The sequence below is a fragment of the Zonotrichia leucophrys genome, chromosome 6, assembly GCF_028769735.1.
Source record: "Zonotrichia leucophrys gambelii isolate GWCS_2022_RI chromosome 6, RI_Zleu_2.0, whole genome shotgun sequence".
In the NCBI taxonomy this organism is placed as follows: Eukaryota; Metazoa; Chordata; class Aves; order Passeriformes; family Passerellidae; genus Zonotrichia; species Zonotrichia leucophrys.
The window spans coordinates 28,417,834-28,444,253 of NC_088176.1; the positions used below are offsets into that span (position 1 = coordinate 28,417,834).

General features: G+C 44.4%; 1 protein-coding gene across 5 annotated transcripts; it reads right to left on the reverse strand.

Moving 5' to 3' along the window:
* Window positions 1-4,268: 4,268 nt before the first annotated feature.
* Window positions 4,269-26,211, reverse strand: SLC16A9 (solute carrier family 16 member 9). Of its 5 annotated transcripts, none has more exons than XM_064717063.1 (7): window positions 26,122-26,211; window positions 19,215-19,270; window positions 17,588-17,794; window positions 9,648-9,791; window positions 8,558-8,653; window positions 6,111-7,019; window positions 4,269-5,795 (listed from the first exon to the last, which is right to left on the reverse strand). In XM_064717063.1, exons 3-7 carry the CDS (start codon window positions 17,781-17,783, stop codon window positions 5,617-5,619), a joined length of 1,524 nt encoding a protein of 507 aa, XP_064573133.1. In that variant the 5' UTR covers window positions 17,784-17,794; window positions 19,215-19,270; window positions 26,122-26,211; the 3' UTR covers window positions 4,269-5,616. The 5 variants fall into 5 exon arrangements, with proteins under 5 accessions (XP_064573133.1, XP_064573134.1, XP_064573131.1 ...); XM_064717064.1 differs by lacking the exon at window positions 26,122-26,211 and adding an exon at window positions 23,983-24,115; XM_064717061.1 differs by lacking the exon at window positions 26,122-26,211 and adding an exon at window positions 23,326-23,462.
* Between the last annotated feature and the right edge of the window lie 209 nt (window positions 26,212-26,420).

Consider the following 26,420-nt stretch of genomic DNA (forward strand, 5'->3'; position numbering starts at 1 on the left):
TCAGTATGTCATATGAAAATTCAGGTCTCCCGTTTCTAAAGCAACAAGGTAATGGTCTGCTCAGGGGGAATCTCTTCTTCCCATCTCCCTCTCCCTCTCCCAGAAATCTTTTTGGTAGCTAAAATTCCTACACCCAGAAGAGTGACTTCTTAATCATTTCATATCATGGATACACCAGGGAGGAACCAGATTGTCAAACCTACTCTCACAAATATATTTTTTGTTCCCTACTTGTTCCCAGTACCTCCACATGACTCTGTTTAACTTGAAGCAAATGTTATTTAATTAAGCATTTTTCTGATCTCTTGCACAACCTTGTACAAAGCATTTATTGTAATTCACAGAATCTGAGAATACTACTGCAGATGATTTCAGTTATCCCAATTTGGGAGGATGTAATTACCCCCAAGTAATACAAAGCAGGGACACAGCCACTCCAACCCAGGGACATTTTAATTAAAAAGCAAAGTAATTGGATTCCAATGAAAGGCAGCATGACCTAATCCAACCTAATATGCCTCTCACATATCAAAATTTAAAGTTAGAACCACAAAAACCCACACAATTTAGATACAATCTGTAAATACAGAGTTGGTCAGAGCACTGGCCATTTACTGAACAGGGTGTAGGTATTCATCTTGTTGCTCAGCTGCATCTAGTCTCTGCTGTTAATCACTGTAAATGTGTTTACTTTTCAACATGAGCTCTGTGTGACACAGGAAAGGAGAAAAGAGGTTAGGCAGATAATTTTGCAGCCTGCAATGAGAGAAACAAGGGAGGAAAAGACATTCATTTGAATTAAGTGAAATTGAGTTTGCAAGTTTAACTGTGGCCAGGTAAGATGGAGCCAAAGGCAGAGGAGAGGAGCATTTGCTGCAGTCACATTTGCTGCACAGGGCCATGGCTGCAGAGCAGCTCCCACAGGAACTGCCCTGAGTCCTTCCCAGCCCTGCAGGCACGCTGCAGCATGGTGTGCCAGCAGTTACACCTGAGCTCACACCACAGAAACATCCAGCTGCTCTTGGGAAAATAAAAGAAAAAAGCATTTTCAGACGTGCTATGACTGCATTTACAGCAATGCACCCACAACAATGCAGCTGGATGCTTTAAGCAAGCACTTTGGCAGAAAACACAAAACTATGGCCTGGAAAGGCACTGTACCCACGCCCTGTACAGCAGCACAGGGACTCAGTCAGGAACGGGCTCAGAGCTGCTCCCCTGGAGCCTCCTGAGGCACACAGTGAGCCCCTGAGCATTCCATGGTGCTCCTTGCTGCACACCAAGTGAGCAGACTGGAGGGGGCTGCATGTTCAGCCTCACACTCCAGCCATGTGCTCTCCTGCCCCTCAAAACTGCAGCAAACACAGCACAACACCTGCACCGGACTCAGGAGAGCCAAGAGAAGGCGGCACAGCAGGGAGAGCTGCAGGATCTGCCCTGTCTCAGCTCCTCTTTATCACACATGCACAAGACTCCTTTTCCTCGGCAAATGAAGCCTTGAGCACCTGCAGAGTAGAGAAATCTGTGTACATACCAGTCATATTTTATTCTCTTTATATAGCTCTGGCCAAGAATTTCAGCAAGTTGCTCATTTCAGATCTCTGGGCCTCTAGTTTCTGAAAACATGAAATGGCACCAGGGCTAATAAAGTCAGCTTGGACCGATGTGATTATTTAACACTTATGAGAAATGCCCAAGAAAGCAAGTACTCCACACATTGAACACAGCTGGTTAAACTTGACCAACAGAGTTGTTGTTAGCAGCTATGGACACTCTAAAGTTAACATAAGATGCTGTTGTAGAAAATGTGAGGACATCCCAAATGAGGACATAGAAGAAAGGAGTCAAGCTTTCCCCACAGAGCCATGGGAGTGACAACAAACCAGGAACAGCAGCTACTCTGAGAAACTTGAAATCAAGTTTCATATGTCATGGCAGAGAGCCTAAACTAGAGGATCTTGAAAGGTTTCTTCCAACTAAAATCATTCTCTGATTTAGTTCCTGCAACAAAATCATTGCATGATACAGAACAGTTCAAGTTGAGCATGTGTGTATCACCTCTGAACTGTTTTGATTGCTTAAAAGCAAACATTTAAAACAACAAATATCTTCATCCAAAAAAAAAGAAAAAAGAATGTTGTAATCAGAGAGCATGACATACCTCTAAAGACTGTTTCTTGTATGAAGACTGACAAGTCTTGAACTTCTCTCTTCAACTTAATTGAGTCTATAGCAAAGCACCACTGAAATGAGTCCTCTGAGTTCGAGAAATTCTGTTTCACAGGAAATCAACTTTTTCTACTGTCTCTGTCCTGTTCAACTGGATTTCCGTATAATTTCTAATTTTTCCATTTTTAATCTGGCTGGTATCATGCTCAGCCAAACATATTCACCATATGTATATGTGAAAGGCCCTCCTGAATGACCTGAAGTGAAACATCTCTCCAATAAAAAAATACCTCCATGTCAGTTTAATGCTATGCAAACATCTCCATCAATTTTTATAGCCCTCACTCAGCACATTGTTCAATGTCAGTGCTGGATGCAGGAATCCAGGATCAGTATGATGTAGAAAAATTAACAGCCACCAAAGGAATGTAATCTCTTTCTACAGCTAATGATAAAGCCCATCAATTCAGCAAGGCACAGAATACACTTTAAATCTAATAATATTTCACAGTTTCATTTGTCTTGTGTTTCAGCAACTATGATAAACTTTCATAAGATCTGCGTAGAAGTAGATATATGTTCTATTCATGATTGACTCCACAGTAACTGAATAATTTATGCAATAAACAATAACTTTATCTTGTACAATAAAGAGTAATTACTTAAGCATCTGATTCCATCTGTTCCAGATCTATTTGTCAGGGACTATAAAAATCAAGATGGCAGAACTGTTTACCTACCTCTACCACCTCTACCTACTCCTATCACTTTGTCAATGCTGATTACCTACTTTTCAAGCAAATAAGGCACAGATTATCACATTGTACCTGTCCTGCCACCTTCTAAAATACATTTAACCCTATGGGTTCATTATTTGAATGAAGCATGAAGAGAGAAGGAAAGGTTCTCAGATAAAATGTAAGTTCCAGCATCTCTGGAAATATCTTCTTGGAAAGGAGCCCTGCAAAACTAGAACAGGAAAACCAAAATATTTAAATCCTGCATCTTGTTTACCAGTTAAAGACAAGATAAATAAAAGCACAGTGCTCAGCTGGCTGGGGCAAGGAGTCCTAGCACATATTGCTTGCAGTGGCAAATAAATTCTTTAACAGTCAGGGCTCTTTCCTCACTGCTGGGTAGGGTTACATCAGGAAACTGTTACAGATCACTAGTCATATTTCCACACATCTCAGGCTGCCTAATAATAGACTCCATTTCCATTGCAAGAGTGTGCTACATACCACCTAATCATTTGCATTAATTCCAGCTGCGTTTTTTCAGACCGACCACTAATTCAACATCAGTTTCATATTTAAAGGACTGAGAATGTATTGTTGGCAGGAAGTGAGCTTTTAAAAGAAGAATCTGAAGACATACATGCCCTGATCATGCCCAGGATATCCCCACAGTTTCTTTAAGATGTGCAAAACATGGTATTACTTTTATATACATGTGATGAAATATGACTACAGCTGCCATAAGAGCACATAAAATGGGTGCAAATCCAAATCAGATACCCAGGACTCCAATTCAGGACTGGAGTTGCATTTATAGCTATCCAAATACTCAATATTCTTTCCACATGCATTGAATAAGCAAATCAGGAAGAAATCAGTGTACCCACATGGTACACTCAGCTGAAAAATGGAAGGAAAAAAAAATAAAGTGACAAACTAGCATCTTTGTCATGTTTTAATACAAACAAACAAAAGTGAATCCCAGAAAGTCAGCAAAAACTGTTTGAAGCCAAGCTGGATTTTCCTGCCTTGGACTAGAGGAGGGAACATTTCTGCACGTAGGTCTGCCCCACTCAGATGTTGCATCCCTCTTGCCTAATGAGGTGTGCAAACAGAGTAACTCTGTGGGCAGCACTTCAACAACATGCATTGTTCCTTACATGTAGGGCTTTTACTTTGAGAATTATTAACGAGCCAGAACCACATCACCCACGTGAAGCCCACAGCACTGCTAAGATCTACTGGGGCATTTGCAGGCTGTAGCTCAGGGCCCAGAGCTTCCACCTCACCCGAGTCTTGCAACACTCTCCGCAAAACGTCAGAGCTGCAGCGAGAAGCCAGAGCGCACAGGACGTGCCGCCCGTGGGGAGATTTGTCACTGCTGTGCAGACACAGCCTTGGCACGAGAGCAGCTCTGAGAGCAAAAGCCACTGCACAGGGCACACGGGGCAGGGCAGAGGGAGCAGAGTCACCCTGCCTGTGCTGGAGCTCCTGCCTGGCTCAGGAAAGGCTTCATCATCACACGGCGTTCCCCAGCCACGCCAGCCAAACCCAGCCGCGCGCAGGGCTGGCCTGCAGCTACAGAGACAGGAGGTTCCAAGGGCTCTCTCTCACTGACTCCTTTGGTGCTCAAGTGTTGCAACTCTTTCCCTGAACCTCTTCTGCTAGCCCTCCCCCATGCTTTCTCTTGCTCTCTGGTACTGCCTTTTCTCCTTGCTATATCCGTTCCAAAAAAAGGACAGCTGAGACGACATTGCAGTCACAATTTCCCCTTTTTAATCAGGTCTGCCTTGTTAACAGCCCTACAAGCCCTTTCTGCAGCAGCTTCAATCCTCTGAACTGTGATTGCGTAACAATAGAGGGCCCCAGAACCACCAAAATTTGGGTGCCTTGCTTAGAAACACTCACCCTGTGGGCTTCAGTGAGCGTCTCCCCAACCCTGATAAAAAGATTATAAACTTGCATAACCAAGTCAGCATTTCCTTTCACTGTTTCAACAATCACATTTATTCCTTGGTTTTAAAAGGTTTTGGTTCAACAGTTTTATAAACAGGCTTCACAAAATGTGCAGTATTTATAAACATGGTTCTTAGTCGCAGTGGTAATAAGAATCTTTACTTTCATCATAATGTTCACTTCAGTTATACAACACAAGGTTGATTGTTTCCCCTCTTCTCCCTCCCACAATTGGCACTTAATCATAAATTGGAGAAACTTTAAAAAGACAAAAAAGTTAATCTAAGCATGAAGTTAAAAGCACCTTGCCACAGTATTACATTTTAATAAGGCAAATTCTTGTTTTGTAAAGCCTAATTGTGCAACTTGGAGACCTATGGAAGGAGGCAGAAACGACAGCCTTCTCTTATAAAGAACAGGTCTTCATTTTTGCTTCAAAGTGTTCACCCCTCCATACCAACCCCCCTTAAAAAAAGTACAGCTGATAATACAGCAGAACACCCCCTTTACAGGGTGAAAGGAAATTACAGTAGACAAAGGCTGAAAACAACGGTGCATAGTACACAAAATAAGACTGTTTTTAAAAATAACATTAAAAAAAAAGAAATAGAAGAAGAAAAAGAAACTGAACAACAAGCAACAATGGAATTTTTCTAGTGGAAAGAGGATTTGTGGGCTTCATAAATAAGTGGAAAATTACTAAAATACTTTGCTATATAATATAAAAAGGCGCAAAGTGTTTTCCAGTTGTCACCTAAGCGTTAGATGCAACTTTGTAGGAGTAAGTATTTGGAGGCAGCTTGGAGCTCTGATTGGTGCAGGCATTCCAGCAGGGCAGTGCTGCCAAGAGCAGGAGAAATCCCCCCAGCAGGACACAAAAGCCACTGAAGTAGAAAGCAGTGTTGTACTCCTGCGTCCAGTCGTAAAACCAGCCTGGGGGTGGGATAACAGAGAAGCTCATCAGTGAAAGGCAACACAGCACTGCTAACATAGAGAAACAACAACTAAAAAACACCCAAACAACAAAATAAAATTAAATTAAATAGGGTGAATCTAAAATGCTGTTTGACCTCTTAGACATGGCATGTGTTTTCCCCCAAAGACAAATTACGAACATAATCAGCTAAACAGCTTTTATTTTTTGTTGCAGATTTTGATTTCATCTTTCCATTACTATTAGACATGCAAAAGCATTCTGTCTGGTTGTGACAAGCCCATGTTCAGTTTATATCCACTCCTTGCCCTTACCTACAATTGGTGGTCCGAGGCTGTTCCCAAGTCCAGCAAAGAACATCAATATCCCATAGGCATGAGTCAGTTTCTCAATCCCCACAGTCTTTGTTGTTACATATGGAAAAATTGACCAGTTCCCAGTCAGAAAACCCAAAATCCCAGAAAGCATCGCTAATGTAAGGTAACTTTTGGCGAATGGAATTGCAAACAAGGCCACTCCTGTCATTATTAAGGTAGTTACATAGAGATATAAAGTGTTAACCCACTTAAAATCTGCCAGTATTCCTAAAACAAGTTTGCCAACAGTCGTCATAATGCCAATAATGGAAATAAGGGGCATATAATAGTCATCTTCACTAATGTTTGCACTTCTTGCTACATCTTCCATGAGCAGAGAAGGAGGAAATCCACCAATATCAAAGAGCAAGATGGCGACAAAGAGAGCTGAAAATACTTTGTTCCTGAAAAGAACCACGGTCTCCTTCCAGTAGGTCAAATAGAGCTGCCACTTCCTCTTGGCGAGTTGCTTGCAGAAGTTTGTCTGTTCTACAACTTTCTTCTTGTAAGTGTCTTTCTCATTTACGTTTATTGAGCTCAATGTGTTCTTATTCAAAATGATATCCTGTTTGCAATCAGGCACATTGTTCACAGATTTTTCATCAATATAGCCCTTTTCAAGGATGCTAATGTTTTCTTCTACAGTCTTTTCCTTTTCATGGTAAACAAAATATTGATCTGGGACTTTGTCTACAAACATTTTCTCTGGTGGAGGAGAACTGGATGATTCCAAAGGTCTCATTAGGCTGCCACATGCTAATATATTTAGAGACAGGGCACCAACTATTAGCAGACACCCATCCAGTCCATACAGCTCAATAAGCTCTCTTTGCAGTGCTGCATATATGAAGAGTCCAACACTTGACCCTATAAAAGAAAAATAAATTTGGTTTAAACTGAAGAACCAAGACCATTCTTCAACTCTAACAAAATTCCACAATTCAGCAGCTATGAATACACTGCCACAGGAATGGTAATTCATTTGTGCTCCTCTCTCCCAAGTCTAATGAACCAGTAAATCATCATCCCTCCTGAAGTTACAGTTCCTTTGTTGAGTAGCAACAGCACAAAAAAAATCTCCCAAAATATCTGAACACTTTGTGACAAATAACACTAGCAGACACTTCATAAACAAGCAGGATCAATACTATATCTGATTAAAAACATCAAAGAACTGTTAAGCCACTCTTCTGCCCTGCTCTCATATACATGTATCCCTTCAGGTACCATTTTGAGTTAGCACAGTTAGAATTTCCCACTCCAACATTTTTCCCTTCCTCCTCCCAGGCAGAAACGGACCAGGAGTTCACCAAGACCCCTCCTAGAAGCAGCCCTTGACTGCCTGGCATTTAAGAAGCAGGGTTTGCCTGGTGGGAGTTTATCCCAAAGGCATTTCTGAAGCTCTACAGGACTAAGCATGCACATGTGGCCATTCAGAAGAAAACACTGAAGAGTGAGAAATTACTAGGAGCACAAGCATTTAATGCAATCCCAGTAATTTAAAGAAAAGACTCTTGGTTGAAGTGAGCACATATCCATTTTAACTAGTGGGTGTCCTCTCACAGACACAGAACATTGGTTTTCAAGTCAATTTATATGACAAACTTTAAAATTATTTGCTGAAGACTGTCTGGTGCTAAACAGAGGAAAAATCAATTACAAAATCCATGCTTGTTTTGCCTTCCAGGTACTAAAATTAACCAGGGCACAATAAGATCAAGCTTTAAGGCAACCTACCTGGAATGCAAAACAAAGCCACTGGAAATGATCCCAAGGAACATTTCTGCAGAAGCTCCTCTCCACTCAGCTTGTGTGGATGTGGTATTAGTATCTCACACCACTGACTGCACTGATCCTGTGTCTCCTCACTGACAGCTACTCGAGCAAAGAGGTCAGAGCAGGCACCCCATGGCACACAGAAAGCAAGGCATGGCACAGGAGCCATCTGTAACCATTCCTACTCAGGCCACTAAAAAGTGTAGAGGTACAGCTAATGTGAGGTAGTGGTGATGCAGCATCTGTATGCTGCATCTCCAATCTCTTTCTCACCTCTGATCCTGAGTAAGAACAGAGAGGAAAAAGAAGACTCTATGGAATGTTTCCCCTTATTATCCATGGCATGCAGATTAAGCTACATGAGTCTGTTTTCAGTGAATATCCTTTCCTCATCTATATTGATGGCCCATAACATAAACCTGCAGGTGTAGTTACTGTTTTATCTGAAGCCTCAGTTTTTCCCTTCATTGCTACTGATATTTTGACTTAAGAAAGTAGTAACTTTCTTAAGTTACCGAGAAAAACATAATCTTCTGGTTTTTATTGCCAGGGTAAGGATGGCTGTATCCATCCTTATCCATCTGTATCCAGAGTTGACGAGCTGGAGAGAATGACAATTGAAGTCCTACCTGTTGAAATCAGCCCAAGTGCGAGGCCTCTGCGTTTGTCAAAATACTGGCACGTGATGGTGACTGTTGCAGTGTACAAAAGGCCACATCCAAGACCTGCATAAAAGGAGGGACATATAAAACATGCCACATCCTCTAGGAATGAATGCCCTTTGTTATCCCCCAGGTGCTGCCATGGTGTGCCCTGGCACTGAGGTGCCTTTAGCCCTGCTCAGCGCTGTCCCACCTCCCTGTCCCTGCTGCTGAGCAGGGTGCAGCAGGCTGGCTCTGAGGAGCTCCAGCCGAGCTCTGTGCTCTGTGGAAAGGCCCAGGGCTCTGAGCCCAGGGCTGGGCAGAGCTGCCTGCCCGTGGCACAGTGCCCTGCTGGCCACAGAGGTGCCCGAGTGCCTGACACAGTTAACTTGATCAGCCACCCACGGCTGCACAGAGGGCAGGCCACCACCTGCCAGGAGAGCAGCGCTCTCGTGCCTCCAGCACAGCATTTATGTTCAATCCAGTTCTGGGCAGAGCAGCACTGCTCCCTAATGATCCCTAATTTATCAAATTAGAATGAGTATGTGACAGAATTCCAGAAGAGATATTATTCCCTTAAGATTGGCATTTCATGCCAGCAGAAGACTTGCTTGATGCCAGCCCTTCGGTAAAACCTCAGTTTCTCCATCTCTAACAATTGTGTCAACAGAGGATAAACTGTTTTCAAACCCTTATGACCATTTACATTGCTTTTATCTTTTTTCATGGTAACAGCCTGTCCAAAAGTAAAGCATTCCTTGATAAATAAAGTCCCAGACTACCACTGCCTCTGTGAATCAGTTTCCCATTTCATATTCATAAACCAACACTCAAAATAATGAAGACTAATTCCCAAAATGAAGGCAAGGTGTTTCTGGAACAGGCTGTTACTATATTTTTATCATGGTAACAGCCTGCTCGTGCAACATCCCTCCCTGCCCAAAAATCAAGTATTCCTTGATAAATCAAGTCTCAGACTACTACTGCCTCTGTGAATCAGTTTCCCATTTCATATTCATAAACCAACACCCAAAATAATGAAGACTAAGTCTCAAAATGAAGGCATGGTGTTTCTTACCAACAACTATCCCATATGAAACATATAGGAAGTATATGTTAGGTGCAAAACTGCTCATCATGAGGCCCCCAGCCACCATAAAGCCACTGAAGATAGCTACAGGTCTTGCTCCAAAAGATGATACACATATACTGCAGACAGGACCTACAGGAAAAAACAGAAAAAACATTCCAAGTAAACACCAGCAGCAGGAAGAACTTCTAAAAATGTATCAATCTGTGGAAATGTTTCTTATTATAACTATTTACATGTATAATTATATTAGATAACAATTCAGAGTACTCATTTCCACAGGGTTCTCTAAAGCAGTTATAAAAATATTCATGGTCAGCCTAGCAAAATTTTTCTCAGGGAGAAACTGAACATCAAGGCCATGAAAGGGTCATTGGGCTGGGAGGGAAAGAGCAAGGGAAACATTCCTTACACATAGGGAGATCCAAAACATTATGGACTGTAACACTGTCACCACAGAACTAAGGTGCACGAAGGTTCTGAAAAAATCTTCATCTTGAAACACAAAACCAAGGCAGACCATCAGCCAGGCCTTAAGCAAGCAGGTATTTTTTGCCAGAGCACAAAACCTGTATTTCAGAAACACAATATCTGCATTCATCTTGGTATGTAATGTATGAAACTGGAATGGAAAGGCAGTCACTGGGGACCATGGTCACAGCAAGAATGCCACCTGGTGCTTACACAGAGGGAACCTCTGCTGGCATCCCAGGCAAGGATAAGCATCATTCTTCCCTGATTTTTGAGGGAATTAAACAGAACCCTTTACTACCTATCTCTGCTCCTCCTGTGAAACTAGAGAAAATCAAAGTCACTTACTGGGAGCAGCCATAACAACATTCAAGTTCACTCCCCAATATTTCTCAGTTCTTAGCTCTCTTAGCTCTTCAAAACAAGAACAGAGTGAGGCAGAATTCACACCCTGCCTCTATTCAGCCAGTTCTCTCCTCACAGAAATTGTAGAACAAGCACTTATTCTCAGCTGTGTGACCTGGAATACACCTTTTAGTCTTAAGTGGCGTGCAAGCTTGGTGCCCTGCATAAATAATCAACCAGCAAGGGACTTGGCTTGCAAAGACAATTTATCTGAAACTCAAACCTTCACACATAAACTCGGATGTTAGCCTCATTTCTAAGCTCAGCAACTTTGAGATTAGAAGTTAGATGCAGAGATGAATGCCATTATTTAACACAAACAAACAAAACCACCTTACAACATCTGCACCTCATGTGAAGTGATGCACACACACACGCCATGGCCGATTCAATCTGCACAAGCAGTAATTTTGGAGTCTGCCATTTGCCAAGGTTAGTGTTCCGAGTCACGGAACAGATTCCCAGCAGATGGGAGGTGAGCCCAGAAAGGTGATACGAGGTAAACACTTGGAGCCTGGGGATGGTGCTTGCCTAGGTTTGTAGACAGGAGAGAGCAGCTGGGAATGCAGGCAAGGTTTTCCTGTGGTTGCCAGCCATGGGACAAGCAGTTCAGGCAGGCAGGCAGGAGCAGGGATTTGTCAGCAGGCAAAATGATCCTCAAAGACAAGGCAGGCCAGAACTTTTGCCCTACATTAGATGTACATGTTCCCTATCTGCCCAGGGAACATAAAGGGGGGTGAGTCTGAGCTGGGGCTTATGCAGGCAAACAGTCAGAGTTACAGAGGAATCAAGAAAATATTCCAGGAAAGAAAGGTTTAATTGGATTTTGGAAGCAATGAAAAAGGAAGATCTAAGCACTTATTGCTTCTCAAGAGTCAGCACACTGTGGGAATGAAAGCTGGCCAGCATAACCTGGGCAGGGTAACATGCTGAGAACAAAGGCTAAGAACATTGCTGATTCTTAGAATTAATTACTAGAACTGGCAAATTAAGATTGGTATGTTTCCTAAAACCACGGGATTTAAAAATGAACAAAGGATTGACTCTGTATTGTATAAAGAATTCTTCTACACCAAAAGAAAATAAAGTAGTGTTAACATAATACAATTAAGCAGAGGAATTTGCACTCTTTCTATTCTTTATTTCTGACCTACTACCTTGCTAAAACAAACAGCACTTCCCTTCCACCTGCTCTCTATATTTGGACACAGCTATTCCCAGAAGGTCCCTGTCCCGTCTGGGGCGGTGATGTTGGCACAGACATCACTGACCCCTGCTAGAGCATCCCAGGTGAAACTGGACCCTCTGACCCCAAGCCAGAACAAGAGAGACACAGCTGAAGGATGTGGCTTCATAACCTGACAAGACATCTCTACTGGAACATGAACAAAAGCATCCCTGACAAGGCCCAAGGAGATGCTCTTCCAGCCTTTCTGCTTACAAAATCCAATCCCAAAGGAGAACAAAGAGCACAAAGACATCTTTTTGCTCTGACATGGAAAACAACCTGCACAAAAGTGAAGAACCTGCTCCAGAGAGCTCAGCATTAATCTGCCATCTCACACAGCAAGACATCTGGCAACTCAGCAACCGCCCTGTTTATAAGAAGGAGCGCCACTGTAAACATTAAAATAATTATTTTAGGTCCCCAAGTTGAGCAGAAAAACAGCTCCATCTTCCCATTCACACTAGGCACGACTTTCACACTCGTCACACTGCTAGAAAATGAGTCACAAAAGAAAATCCCCAGATAGCCAACATCTTTGTCCTCTCCTGCCTCCTTGCACTGCTTCCCCTTCCCTGTTTCCCATAGCACGGTCATTTTCTTTTCCACCAGGCACAGCACCTTCAGTTATCACCACAGTATTTGCACAGGAGTTGACTGTACACAAACTTGTCATTCTTTACAAATATTTGAACCACAATGGCTTCAAGGCAGTAAATTCTAGTAAAAATCCAACTTTCACAGAGTGGGACTGAGACCTGCCCTGTGGATTTTGCTCAAAGTGGGCATTCTGAAGAATGCAGGAGTCTGCATACAGCCACACAGGAAACAGATCTTCAGGCAGCATAAGGCTTTTCATTAGCTGACTCTCACCATAATATGAAAAACATGAAAAAATCCCAGTGGCAATCCTCAATAGTAAGCATGAAAAATAGCTTTTAAGCCAGCATTTTGTTCAGTTTGCCAGCAGCTCCAGGGGTTAGCACTGGAACTAGTACAATATTTTATGACATTGATAAATATTTACCTCTTTTACAAATAAAATCCCTAGGGCTTTTTCCTTTCCAAATGATGTATCTTAAAACTAGACCAAACTCAGTCAAAAAGAGATAGCAGCACAGTTTACTGGAATGACAGCTAACTCTAGGAAGACAGACTCAGCACAGGAACAGACACTGCTCTTCTGCACACAACCTGTCACAGCTCGCAGACAGCAGCACAATTATCAGGGGAGCAGTCAACAAGATCCCCAGACAAAATGGGAAGCAGAAGGAAGATTGGTTTTCACAGGAGATCTTCATACAGGGGGACCAAAGAGGAAGAACACCTAGGAGGGATCATTTGTACATTGGTATTTTTATTAAAATTATTTTGAATTAAGTACTTTACCCTCAGTGAGACCAGGACGTGTCTGTGAGTACTTCCTGAGACATGAAAACAAGGCAACTGCTGCACTTAGGAACTTAAACCTGCAGAAATGTGCTGACCTCCTGACAAGCACAAAGTTGTTTTGTTCTACAGACATCAAGAACTAGCTATTTCTTCCTCAATATTTTCACATTAAAAAATACCCTGCACAACAACATTCCCTCCTTCCACTCCACTCACTAATCTCAAGGATCCTCCTTCCTTCGCCTCATACACAAAACCTTTTGCTAAACAAACTGTATTGGACAACTGAGTTCTTTTTCTTATCATCTGCATTAATCTGACCCACCCTACCTGGGCATCTGTCCGAGCCTGTTGAAACTGTAGAGCAGAAAAAATGGTCACGGACTGCATTAAAATCCACTGGACAGAATACAAGAATATGTTTTGTGCATTAAGTACATTTCTAAAACCTGGTTATAATAAACATAACATTCTCCAAATGCTTGTACTTTGGATATGAATATAGATCAAAAAAAAAGCTTTTCACACTGGGCAGCAACCCACTCCCAACTGATTGGAAAGATATTTCCTTTCTAAAAAATTTGTTATATGAACTGGGCTTTTTTTCAGAGGAATCTTGGGGACACCCTTCTCCCCTGTGCACAAGCTATTTACGGCATCCATACTTTACAGTGGGGGCTATGGCTGTGTGAGGTTTGTGTTCAAAAATACGTAGATGCTGCAAAATAGAGTGGTATAATTGATGTCATAGAGTAGTAAAAGTTATGGAGTAGTAAAATTGTTGCTTGAAAACACAAAATTAAGCTTTTTAAACATCTAGCACTGCATGCCTCAGATCAGCAGAAACACCCCATCAAATTATCAAGGCGTGCCTTTCAAGAGAGAATCCTCCCTTTGCTCTCCCTCCATTAATGAAGGGAAGTGGGAATGGAGACATTGCTGTCTCTTCCTATGCCAAGGACTGTGAAGTCAACCCGTACTATAAACAGCTGTGGTGCCAATTACAGGCGCCAAGGTCTTTGTTTTGCTTTTAACAAGTGGAACATGGATTAAATTTAATTTCAGGCTCCAAATGGATGCAAAATTAAGAACATTTGGTGTAGAAGAAACACATGATGTTCAAGAATATATAAAAATATCCTCCTCTGTCCTGTTTTAGTAAGGGAAACCTACTAAGCTTTTTCAATTTCTTCCTGCTGAAGAAGCTCTGGAGCCCTGTGTCCCATCTGCCATAGCCTGACCAATGTTATAACACCTAATTCTGCAGGGCAGCTCTCACCTCTGCCTCCCACAGCAACACTGATGTCACTCCTCTAGGCACATTTCTTGCACTGCTCTGTAAGTTTTCCTCACAGAAAGTCACAGCCCAAGCCATCCTGCGAGGAGGAGCCCACAGGATCCCTGCCCCATTCCCTTCTCCAGCTCAGGCTGGACACTGGCCCCAGCAGCACCGTCTGTGCTGCGAGCAAAAGGACAGAAATCGAACACCAGGTGCCCAGGAAATGGATCCAAATAAACAAGGTGCTGTTCTGGGTTTCTATGTCTCCAGTCTAAGTTTAGCTCCCACAGAAGTCAGAAGTAAACATTTTAGAAAGGATACCAACGCAGCAAACATGAAAGTGCTCACCAGCATCAGCTGCTTGAAAAGAAATTTCAGATTATACCAGCAGAAGGAAGGGGAGAAGACAGAGAACCTTTTTCTGGGCCAGATGCTATATATATCTTCTTGGGTTTGGTGAAATTACAGTACTAATACAGCAGAGTCACTGGTACCAACTTTCTCTGTTAGAAAAGCTGGTGAATGCAATTGCCAGTGGTACCAATGAGAAAAGTCTTTCTAAGAAAATGGACTCTGATTTATTTCCTGGCTGTGGCTGCTAATCTACCATAATTGTCATTCCTTTTCTGGACTGGTATCTACAGCTTCAGAAAGGTGATGTTAAGTTGAATAAAGCCCACAGAAGAGTCTTCATGGGTCCCCAATAGAGCCTTAATTAAAAGTGTGGGAGTCTTGGCAAAAAGACTGTATCAAGTTACAGGCTTTGAAGAAAATTTAGAAGTAATTTGATGACATTTTCTAGACATCCATCACACTAATCAAGGGGCACTTCAAAATACACCACTTGAAGTCAACATTATTAATCAGCTGAAAACTAAAACTAAACAACTTGTACCATAAAATTGCATACTTTTAAGGAGGAAATTTAGTAGATTTATCATTAGGGTCAGAACCCAGCTTGACAAGCAGTGGGAACTTCCATTTTAGGTAAAGCTGGGAACATAGACTTTGTTTTCAGTCAACTCTGATAACATCAATGTAATTAAAGGACCCTCCCAGTACTTTCTTTTGAAGGCATAAAGGGTAGGAATGATTATTAAGCTTCTGAATGCCAAACTGAAAGAATAAAATCACATGGACAGACAGCACTCCTCCTAACCTGTCAAACCTTCATTTAATCATTCCACACCAAAATCAGTCACAAGAGCACCTTTGATTTGTATTACTCATCATTGATTTGTATTATTCATCACTATTATAGCTGCTGTCATGGTTTAACCTCTGCCACAACCAAGCCCACGCAGCCACAATCTCACTCCCCCACCAGCAGGAAAGAGGAGACTCAGAAAGGTAAAAGCTGGGAAACTCCTGGGCTGACATAAAGGCAGTTTAATAGGGAAAGCAAAGCACACTTTGCATGCAGGCAAAGCAAACCAAGGAATTCATTCACTGTTTCCCATGGCAGGGCAAGCTCAGCCATCTCCAGGACAGCAGGGCCCTATCACATGTGATGGTGACTTGGGAAGACAAATGCCATCTCTCAGAAGATCCTCCCCTTTCCTCCTTCTTCTCCCAGTTTATTTACTGAGCATGATGTCCCATGGCATGGAACATCCCTGTGGTCACTTGGGGTCACCTGTCCTGGGTGTTTCTCCTCCTGACCTCCTGTGCACCCCCAGTCTCCTCACCAGCCTGGCAGCAGGAAGAGCAGGAAAGACCTTGGCTCTGTTAGCCCTGCTCACCAATAAGAGAAACATCTCTTCATTATCAACCCTGTACTCAGCCACTGAGAAGAAAATGAACTCTACCCCAGCCAAAAACCAGCCAGCTACAAAGCACAGTGCTGAGAACTGCCCACAGCAGCAAGTCAGAGGGCACTAACATCTGGAAACAAGCACAATGCTGACATAAGGGAAAGGGGACTGAGGCTCAACAGAGCCAGAGACCTCTGGTCTCCTAAAAGGGTGTTCTCTTGAATTTCCTTCTGCCTAGTTTTTCCTTCAGCAATTACCTTGTTTATCATTATTTTCCCCCACTTCACTCTTTCACTCAAATATTTTGAGGTCTTGATGAATAGCAGGAGTTAATACCCATAACACAGGAAAATGAAAAAAGGATGATGGAAGAGCAATCTACAGTCCTTTATCCAATAACACCCTCAAACTAAATAGAGTATTTTTGTGCTCAGTGATCCACCTGCCTTTGCCCATTTCTCTTCTGCCTGGTGGTAAAAAGCCCAACACAGATGTGACACCAGTACTTGATCAGTTCCAGGGCCACACAAAGCAGTGCTCTTTATTCAGGTCTGTATTGCTATTGGAACATCAACTTTCTTTTGAGGAGATTTTCCTCAGGATCCTGAGCTGCATTTTGTCCATTAAACCACATTATTGCTTTTGCCTGTAGCAACTCCCCTGCTGACAAGAAATTTTTTTCCAGATCCAGCAAATAGATAATAGTTCCCATGGTAAATCTTTGAAAAACAGAAGTTATTGATATGACACAGTAAATACCCATGCCTGATCTTAAAACAACAACCTAGGAATTGCCAAGGTGGGGTTTTATTTCCCTAAAATTCTGCTGTTACTCTCCAAGTGACAATGCTTTACTACAGAAAATCTTCCAGAAAATTGTCTTATTTAATGCTACTGTTACCCATAAATTTCCAGCCTTCAAAGGGAGTTTTTTCTCAAATAAAGAATGAAAAGGAGCCCTCGCCCACCCTCACTGGTAGGTTTACTGCTAGAGCTGAAAAATTAGTAACACGTTTATTGACTTTTTTCATAAAGCACTTGAACCATTTTGGACTAACAGCTTGCTCTGATTTTAAGACAATAATATAAATGTTAGTCCTTAAGTCTTATTTAAAAAAATGCATCAACAAAATTACTTTTCAGCTTCTAGAGTGTGACTTTTCTAGTTTAGAAAATTCAAAATGATTGTATTTGAATAAAGGGAATATTTTTCTTGCTCTTTTAACATTATATTCCTCTGGCTTATGCATAAATGTAACTATAAAGGAAACTACAAATGTAATATAAACCTAAAAGAAAAATGCAGCACCCTCATTTGCAGCTGTCTTTGATACAATTCCAAGAGATGAAAGCATCAATTGGAAACATTTCAATTTAGGACGGATACTGCTTCTGCACTTACTGGCAAGCAATCCAATTCCATTGGCCAGCGATCCAACCCAAGCAGTCTTGCCTTTCCCCTCTCCAAAGGCATCCAGCCACTCCAGGTACAGGACTCCCACCGCCAGCGGTGACCCGTAGCACAGGAACTGGGTGAAGAAGGAAACCACCACGATCACCCAGCCCCAGCCTCCGTCCGGCGGCTTCCGAAACGCCATCCTGGCAGCACCTGTGCGGACAAAACCCAGAGGGAGCAGGGTCAGAAACCTGCCTGAGCACAGGGCAGCTGTGCAGAGCTGGCAGGTTCAGCCAGGGCCTGGTTCAGCTGCAGCACACAGGCAGTGGGAGCTGGAAATGCCACACTGCAGGGGAAATTGGAACTGCTGGCTAACAGAACAGCAGCACCTAAAGCATCATGAGTTGGACATACACCAGCGCTGCATGAAAGAGAAGCATGTCATTTGCTGAGTGCTAAAGAAGCTCTGTGAAAACTTCAGGCAATAATATCTGCCGTGGTTCAGCAATTGAGCCCCACGGTCACCTGCTGTTAAAGCCATGAATATTAAAAAAGGAGAAAAAAATCTATACTCAGTTCCACTCTCAGCACAGTATCTCTCCATTTATTAATGTGTTTGCCATCAGATAGTGCACTCTGAGAGGGGCAGATCAAGAGGAAGACTGACATTTTGGCAGTACTAACAGTTAAGTACTCTGCTCTGTCAACAAAGCCAAGTGTAGAGAGCTGCATCCAAAAATCACTTTGAGTATATTAGTGAAGTGAGCTCTAAGACTGTGTACAGGTGTGGCTCATATGCCAAGGCATGACAGCAGCAAACATGCATACAAAAATCTGCTATAACCTGTTAGAGTGTCTGCCCTCTGCACATATCAGCCTTCCCCAGCCTGGCACTCACTGCCTGGACTCCAGAAGCACCACCTTGCTCCTGGGCATGGCCCAACCCATCACCTGTGTATTTAAATAACACACCACCCTCACATCTTCTCAAGACTAGAGTGTGAATGTAGGGATCAGTACTTCTAAAATCTGGAAAATTTAGAGGTTTTCCAGGCTACATTGCTCTGAAGTCTCCCTGTGCACACAGCCAGCCTGCCCTCCCTCCCTACAGGGAGCAATCTGATGAATAAAATTTGATGAATACAAAACACATGCTCTGCTCCTGGCTCTGCCACTAACCAGATATATGATTATCAATAGTTTTATTTCCTTCACCCTGGAAGATAGAAAGAGGTAAGATCTTACCCTGTTTCCTTTATGAAATATTCTCAAGGACCACCTCCACACTGCAGCTCAAGCATTAAGGCTGCTGCAGTAACAGCTCTGCTCTGGGAGACTCCCAAGAGGCAAAGCAGAAAAATAAATGCATTGCACTGCCTTTTTGACTTAGGAACCCAGAGGAAATGGAAAAAAATTACTGCTGTATGAAAGCAAAGGGGAAAACAAGCAGACAATAACAGAATTCCCATTTGAGCTCCTCACACCCTTTTCTCGGGCAATTTTTAAGAATTTGCATGGAGAACTTAACAAAAGCTCTGTAGTATAAAATTTTGAGGAATTGTATAGACACATGAAAAAGGTCAGTTCTAGTTTGCAAACGCACTTAAATGTGACTTTAAGGGTAAATACTCACAGATGATGGCAAAAATCTGTCAGCTTCCTATAAATGTACCTTCATGTGACAACCACCTGCAGAAAAACAACAAAGCAAATTTTCAGCCAACATATCACTGCAACAGTTAACGCTATTCTGAAAAAATGGAGGCTTCACATGAAATTTCTTCTTTTTAAAATCTTCCTAGAGGAACTTCAAAAGCAAACAAGTTATCTCAGTGGAGAAGTACTGATTTCCTGCAATTAATTAACATCTGACAGCAGCCTTGAGCCCTCAAATAACAAAAACATCGCCCACTAATGTGAAATACATTTTGACATCCTGGGTCCTTTGGGAGTGATTTACAATTTTAATATACTGACTGTCCTTGAAGATACACCAGTTGCAAATGTTACAAACTTATTTGTTTCAGCTAATAAATGTAAATTCTGACTCACTCCAATGCCTGGTGAGAGTCCCTCGATCCTGTGAGATGCAAGGGTGGCAGCTGGGACAGCCAGAAGTTACAGCCACTTTCCTGTAACAATACCTTTTACACAAAAAGGGATCCCTGTATTTCTGCATGAAATATTTGAGTTATTTGAATGCAGTCCCCAAGAGCTGACCTATGCATCTGTCCATGAATTAAGTAATTTTCACTTGGCTTGTTTTGTCCCTGCCTAGAGGAAAAAATAGTGGAAATAAGTAACAGCTTTAAAAGCAGACAATGAGACAAAGCAAGGAAGTTTTCAGAAAAACTCTACAATAATGGAGGTAGACAGTGAATAGCCCCAATTCATATTTGTTTAAAAATATACTTTAGAAAACAAACACATTTTAGCTGTTACCTTGATTTCCATTATATTGGTGCTCTAAAATTTAGCACAAAGACAAGTCTTGAGTTCAATTCTTCTATTCTAAACATTTGATGGGAAGGAAGCAAGGACTGGGCAGAAGAGAAAAAAGTTTTTGTAGACTTAGGTCACGTAGTCTCTTCTAATAGAAAGACTAAAAACCTCTGGATTAGTTTGTCACCTGTTGCAATGCTGCAGAGTATAATTGAATTTAACCAACTGTACCAAATTTACAGCAGTAAAAGTGCTAACTTTCTACATGCTGACAACTCCTACTTTGCATCATAGATCTCTTTTTGCATCTTTTAGTTAAATAACAAAATTTTAGGTATCAACCATCTCTATTCTCTGAATGCTCCAAGCCATTTATAGTCCACAACTGTTGGGCAAAAAGTTTAAAAAAAAAAAAACAAACATAATTTCCCCAGAAATCATCCTCTGGGGTATAACAGGTCTATAAAATCCCAGGGTCATTTTTGAATGACCTGGCTTTCCCTTCCCTTCCCCTCCTGTTTTTGCAGGTAATTCCTTCACCTCACCCTACCGTGTGCCTGATCCCTAAACTGAGGTATTTTCTAACTCCCCTGAAGGCTCAAGGCCACAGAGAGCAGGGAGCTGCATGAGGAGCCTGTTCCCCAGAGCCCTCTGATATCATAGTTAAAGATGTCCTGCACAACCAAGCCACTGCTGGGACCATGGATTTAAACTTTCCATTGGCACATTATTTAATGCTTCTCCAAAAGGGAAGGCTGTACTGTAATAGCTTGGTAGCAGGGAAAAGAACTGACAGGGAGAATTAAAATTTGCATGGACATCAAATCTGTGCATCCACTTGGGAGGGATCCAAAGTGCCTTTCACTGTTTTCTGTCTGTGTAGAAGGAGGACACAAACTCTAAAGATAAATGTGGGCACCAAAAATGGAGACACAGAAGCTCACACAGAAGGGAGTGAGGGGAGTCAATAGTTGTGGGTTTTTGTCTCAGAACCAACCAGGAAGATTTGTGTGATCCTGGTAACAGATAAACAACTGTTTAGGATTCAGGATTCAGGTAGAACAGTTTCACAAACCCTTCTGTTCGCTAAGCCTAGGGATACTGTTTCAGGCTCCAGGAAACCAAATTAAATTAAAAATACTGAAAAAGAGACATGAAGCATAAAGAATTGAATAGTAACTTGAAATTTGGTGAGAAAAAGCTTTTCAGTGAGTTGTACTCACTGCGAATAAGAATCAGAGGAAGAGAGCTGCTCGATGAAAGCCTTTACCAACCACAACAAAAAGAAACTCTAGAGAACAAACTGAACAACAGCTTCAATGTGGAAAGAGAGAAGTGTCTGGCTGCAACTATTTGCTTTGCTCTGAGCACCATTATCACAACACTGAACTCCCTTCCTATAAATCTTAGAATTTGGCTTAAAGATGACAGATGAGCACAAAAAAAGAACATGAGCACCACTGAAACATTAGCCCTCAGCACAGCAACTTGTATTAATCTGTGGCAAAGGGAATCTTGAGAAAGACAGTAGCAGTGTGATTGTTTCCAGTTGGTTCTTTGTGCAGCCAGAGCCCGGGGAAGTGCGGAGCTTTCTGTGAGCAGCACATGGCTGCACAGAGAGCTGATGTCAGCACACACACTGCGTGATTAACACTGGGCTCCTCGAGTTTTGCAAGGCTCTGCTACAAAGCAAGACGGTACCAGCCTGAAAAGTAACATCCCTCGTTTTAAGCTGAATCAGACTTCTTGTAAATTTCTGTTTATTTTTCAGGGAAGTCCTTGCAATTATCATCTGAAATTTCTGCTGCCCTTAGCTTGCAAGTAACACGTAGAGCATGAGACTGGTGCGTTATAGGTGCTTTTAACCTGTTCATCATATCCAACACCTGCACGTGTACTGACACAACTGCACAAGCATTGCATTAAATTCACTGCAAGACACATCTCTACTTCCACGATATCTGACTTTAACTGGTATTCTAAGTACAGTAGCTTCCTGTGTGACACTGAACACAAATATGTATTTCCCTTCTAGTTCTCAATATTCAGATCTGCCTATTTGTCACATTTCTCTACTTGCCCTTCTCTCAGTTCAATAAGAGAGTTGTCAATATCAATGTTTCCTTCTATTCTCATGGATGACACAGAAGTGTGAAATTTAAAACAAAACATACCACCAGAACAAAACTTACCAACAACAAAATAATGTTTTTCTATAGTGCAAAATTAGTTTACATTAAGAAGCATCAGTGGGGCAGCACATAAACCAGTCAGCTTTGTACAAATCTGTCAGCTCAGCAGAACCAGTCCTACCTGTTCCCAGAGCCTCACTGCTCCAGAGCGGATGGAAACCCCCCGAAAGCACAACTTTAGTGCCTGTCGGTCACTAGCACGCATCCATGCGGGCAGATAGGAGCCAGCGCTGCTAGAAACCACGAGCCAACATGATTTACCAGAGATCTGCTCCGCAAACCGAGAGCACGATGCGCGACGCCTCACGCATCCCAACCTGCGAGGCTTCCCTTCAGCATCCGCTCCCCGGTCGGTGCGCACCCTTGGCACGGTCTCCGTGGGGATGCACGGCCTCTTATAGCCCGCTGCTCGCCTCGCCTCTCCCCACGCCCTCGGGGCCAGCCCACAGTCCCCGTTACACATTGACGCCTTCCAGCTGCGGGCCGGTCCCGACGGGGAGCCCTCACCCGCGCCGGGACTGAAGCGCTCCGGGAGGTGACTGAAGGTCGCCCTGGCCGTGCCGACGGCAACGCGGCCGAGACACAGTGCCCGCTCCGGGGCAGCCGCCGGGGCGACACGGGGAGCCCGCAGTGGGCACACACGGGGTCGGTGGGCTCCGGCAATGGGCACACACGGGGTCGGTGGGCTCCGGCAATGGGCACACAGGGGGTCGGTGGGCTCCGGCAATGGGCACACAAACACCGACAGGCACCCGCTGCCATGTGCCCGCGGCAGGTGCCGATGTCGCACACCGCCCAGTGCCCACCAGATAAACAGGGCGCATCAGGAGGCACCGCAGCCACACCGAGGGGTGCTCGTCGATGGGCACCGCAACGGATGCACTCGCTCCGGGTCGGCGGCACGATCCTCTCCCGTTCCTGTTCCCGAAGCCGCTCCCCGCAGACCGCGCAGAGCCGCCCCCCGCCCCAGCTCCCGGGGCAGCTCCCGCCGCAGAGCGGGGCCGGGCCGGGCCGAACCGGGGGCAGCGGCCCCTCCGGGGGGGGTCTGTCCGTCCTGCCGCCCCCGCCCCGAAGTCCCCCCGCCCGAATCGCGGGTCCCGGCCCCGTTACCTGCGGGCGGGCGGCCCGTGGGGCGGGGGCCCGGAGCCGCCCCCGGGGAGCCGGGGCAGCCCCGCATCGCGGCGCGGCGGGCGGGCCGCGGCCGGCACGAACCGGTTGTAACTCGGGCGGGGGAGGAGCTGCCGGGGGCCGCCGCCGCCTCCGCCCGCAGCCCCGGCGCGGGGGGACCGCCCCGACCCCCGCCCCTCCGGGCAGGCGGGGCCGCTCGGCTCGGGCTCACCTCCGCCACCCAACGCTGCCCTGCCCCGCTCCTGCTCCTGCCCCGCTCCCGCCGGGCACAGGCGGGCCGAGGGTCGCCCCCAGCCCGGAGCCGTGTGGGAGCCGCCCCCGAGCCCCGAGAGCGGCGCTCACCGCGGGCTCCCCGCCCGCCGGGTGCCCGTCCCCAGCGCAGCCCCCCATTGTCAGCAGCCCGGGGCACGGTGACCCCCAGCGCCATCCCCGCTCCTCGCCCCAAGGCAGCCGCAGGCCGGGCTCCCCCGGCACCGCGCGGGTCCCCGGGGCGGCGGAGCGGCCGCAGGACGGGCAGGGGCGCTGGCTCTCGCACCAGCCGTGCCAAAACCCGCAAAGTTGCGCTGCAGACAGCGATGCAGGCAGCGCACATGCGGCACTGCTACCCCAGCCTGCCCGCTCGGGGGACAGACAACTCACTCGTGTATCAGCGCACCCACTGCCTTCAGAGGCCGCCTCATGGGAGCCCCGGGCCGGGTCCGTGTGCATGGCACGTCCAGCGCTGTCACACAGGCGGCAGGGCGGCCGGCAAGCCGCGCAAGTTCAGCCACCTGCGATGCTCACCCTCCAGGCTGCAAAGGCTGCCGCAGAAGCTGCTGAACACCCAGCGAGTATCAGCCCCCACCTCGGGCGTGCTCAGGGTGACAGCTCTGCTGCTGCCTCTACCCAATTAGAGCTCAGGTAACCACACACTGCAGGTGGAAAGATAAACATTCCCTGAGCCGAGTGAAATTTTGAGAGCTGAAATATTCCTAGACCTGAAATTCTGATGCAACCTCAGCTGTTCACAGCCTCTGCAGTTCCTGCAGGTATGGCACCATTCTCCTTTTCAGTCTTGCATTCCAGACTTACTCCTTCATGCAATATTTACAAAGGCTTGTGAACTCCAAATGTCTTTGAAAGTGTCTTGATCCACGCCTCACAGTATTCAGGTAAATATCAAAATCAATACTTGCTACTGGAAGGACTGACAGAAGAACGACATAAACTCAAGCCTCACTTCTAAGACGTCCCAGCTGGTGTTGGGTTGTGCTGTGTATCTCATGTCGAAAAGGGCAGCCAGCTGAAGGGGGGTGGGGGTGAAGAAAGGAGAACAGGAACTCCGAGAGCTCTAGAAAACTGTTCCAGGGAGGAGAACTGAAATAAATGGCATTTAACCTAGACAGAAGGAACAGGGAAACATCATAGAACTTCAAGAACTGTAAGAGGGTGCTGTGAAGCAAAAGGAATGAACTACTCTGCATATGCATTAGACCAATAAAAGAGGTGAGTAGGCTTAAATTCCATGCCCAGGTAACTGCTACAGATATTAGGAAAAGCTAGGCTAGCTTGTGCTTGCACAGATTTCTTTGGGAAGCACAGCATTTTGGGAACATGTGCACTGGAGCTGCTGAAACAAATGACTGAAGACAGCTGCCCAGACAGTAAACAGCCACTGTTTACTTTGATTGCTTCTTGGGCTTCAGGACACAGGCTGAAATTGAAAGGGTAAGTGAAATCTTCCCATAGCCACACAAGAGATGGCTGGGAAACAACAACTCTGAATTAACTGTCCAAGATGTGCTCTTTCCTACACTTTAATACAAAACCTTTTCACAAACAAGGGCATCTAAAGCTCCAGTTCCCATTACAGATACAGAAGTATCTGTGCTTGATACAGAAGCTTAAAAAACAATCTTGTAAAATTAAATACTTCATTCTAGCAAAATTGGTCATGAGCATCTGAAAAAAGTTAGTGTATTCACAAGTTCACAATGGTTTAGCTGTACAAGAATAATTAAGGCACATGAAAAAGAGTAAAGGCACATCAGTGGCAGGAGTACATTGGCACTCCTTGGATCCTCATGCAGAGGAAGGAAGCCCAGTCAGATGCAAACCTAACCAAGTTCAGATCACAGGCAGCTTTGGACCTGAAGAAGAAACCCCATTTGAGAATAACTATGCACTTTAAGTGAATGCATATTGACCCTAATTGCTTTACTCTAACTTCTCTGGATGTCCCCCTAATGACAAGTCCCCTGTTTCAGTTAAACCTGTTCTTAATATGAACATGCCAGTCAAGTGCATACCATAATTTTGAGAGGCCAGCCTTGCTGGCAAGGAACAGAACTGGGAAAACAAGCTACAGAAAACAAGGTTAGAGGAAACGGTCCCTCCTCCATGTCTCCTTTGTCCCTGGTTTCATAACAAGCAATGCAGCTCTGTTCAACTCTAGGTTTCTGCTCACTTGGCCTACAGTATTTTGGCAACTGCCATTCAGCTTAGATTTCACATCACTAGTTAATCTTCTCATTTCTTCCCTTCAGAAACCCTTCCTACATGGCCTTCCAAGGCCCAGTGAATTGTAACAGTGCTACAACTGCACCATTCACAACCACACTTTCATCCCACACATCACCAGAATTCTTAAATCCTCATTTAAAACAGAAAATAAAGTAAAACACTGAATAATTTCTATAAGCCACTTTCCCCCTCAGCCTGTGGGGTCTAAGATTCCAAAGGATAAAGGTACTTGTGTAGCATGACCAGGGATGAGAGCAGCAGCTAGTTAAATTTTACCTGATTTTTGGTACACCATGGTTGCAGGATGTGCTGTTCTGGGTCACTCACAGCTGTACCAGCAAACAGATGATTGAGGAATGTTCTCTACTTCACAGCCAGTGCTCTAGCAGCAGCTCCTGGAGGTACAGAGAGGAAAATTAGAGGGTATTGAAACCGCCAGCTTGGAAGGGCTCCTTCCCAGCAAGGAATGTAGCTGGTGCTGAACACCCTAAATCTGATCAAAAGGATTATCACCCTGGGTCAAGAGGCAGCAGGTTTGGGTGGGGGTTGGTTGGGGTTTTTTTGTTTGTTTATTT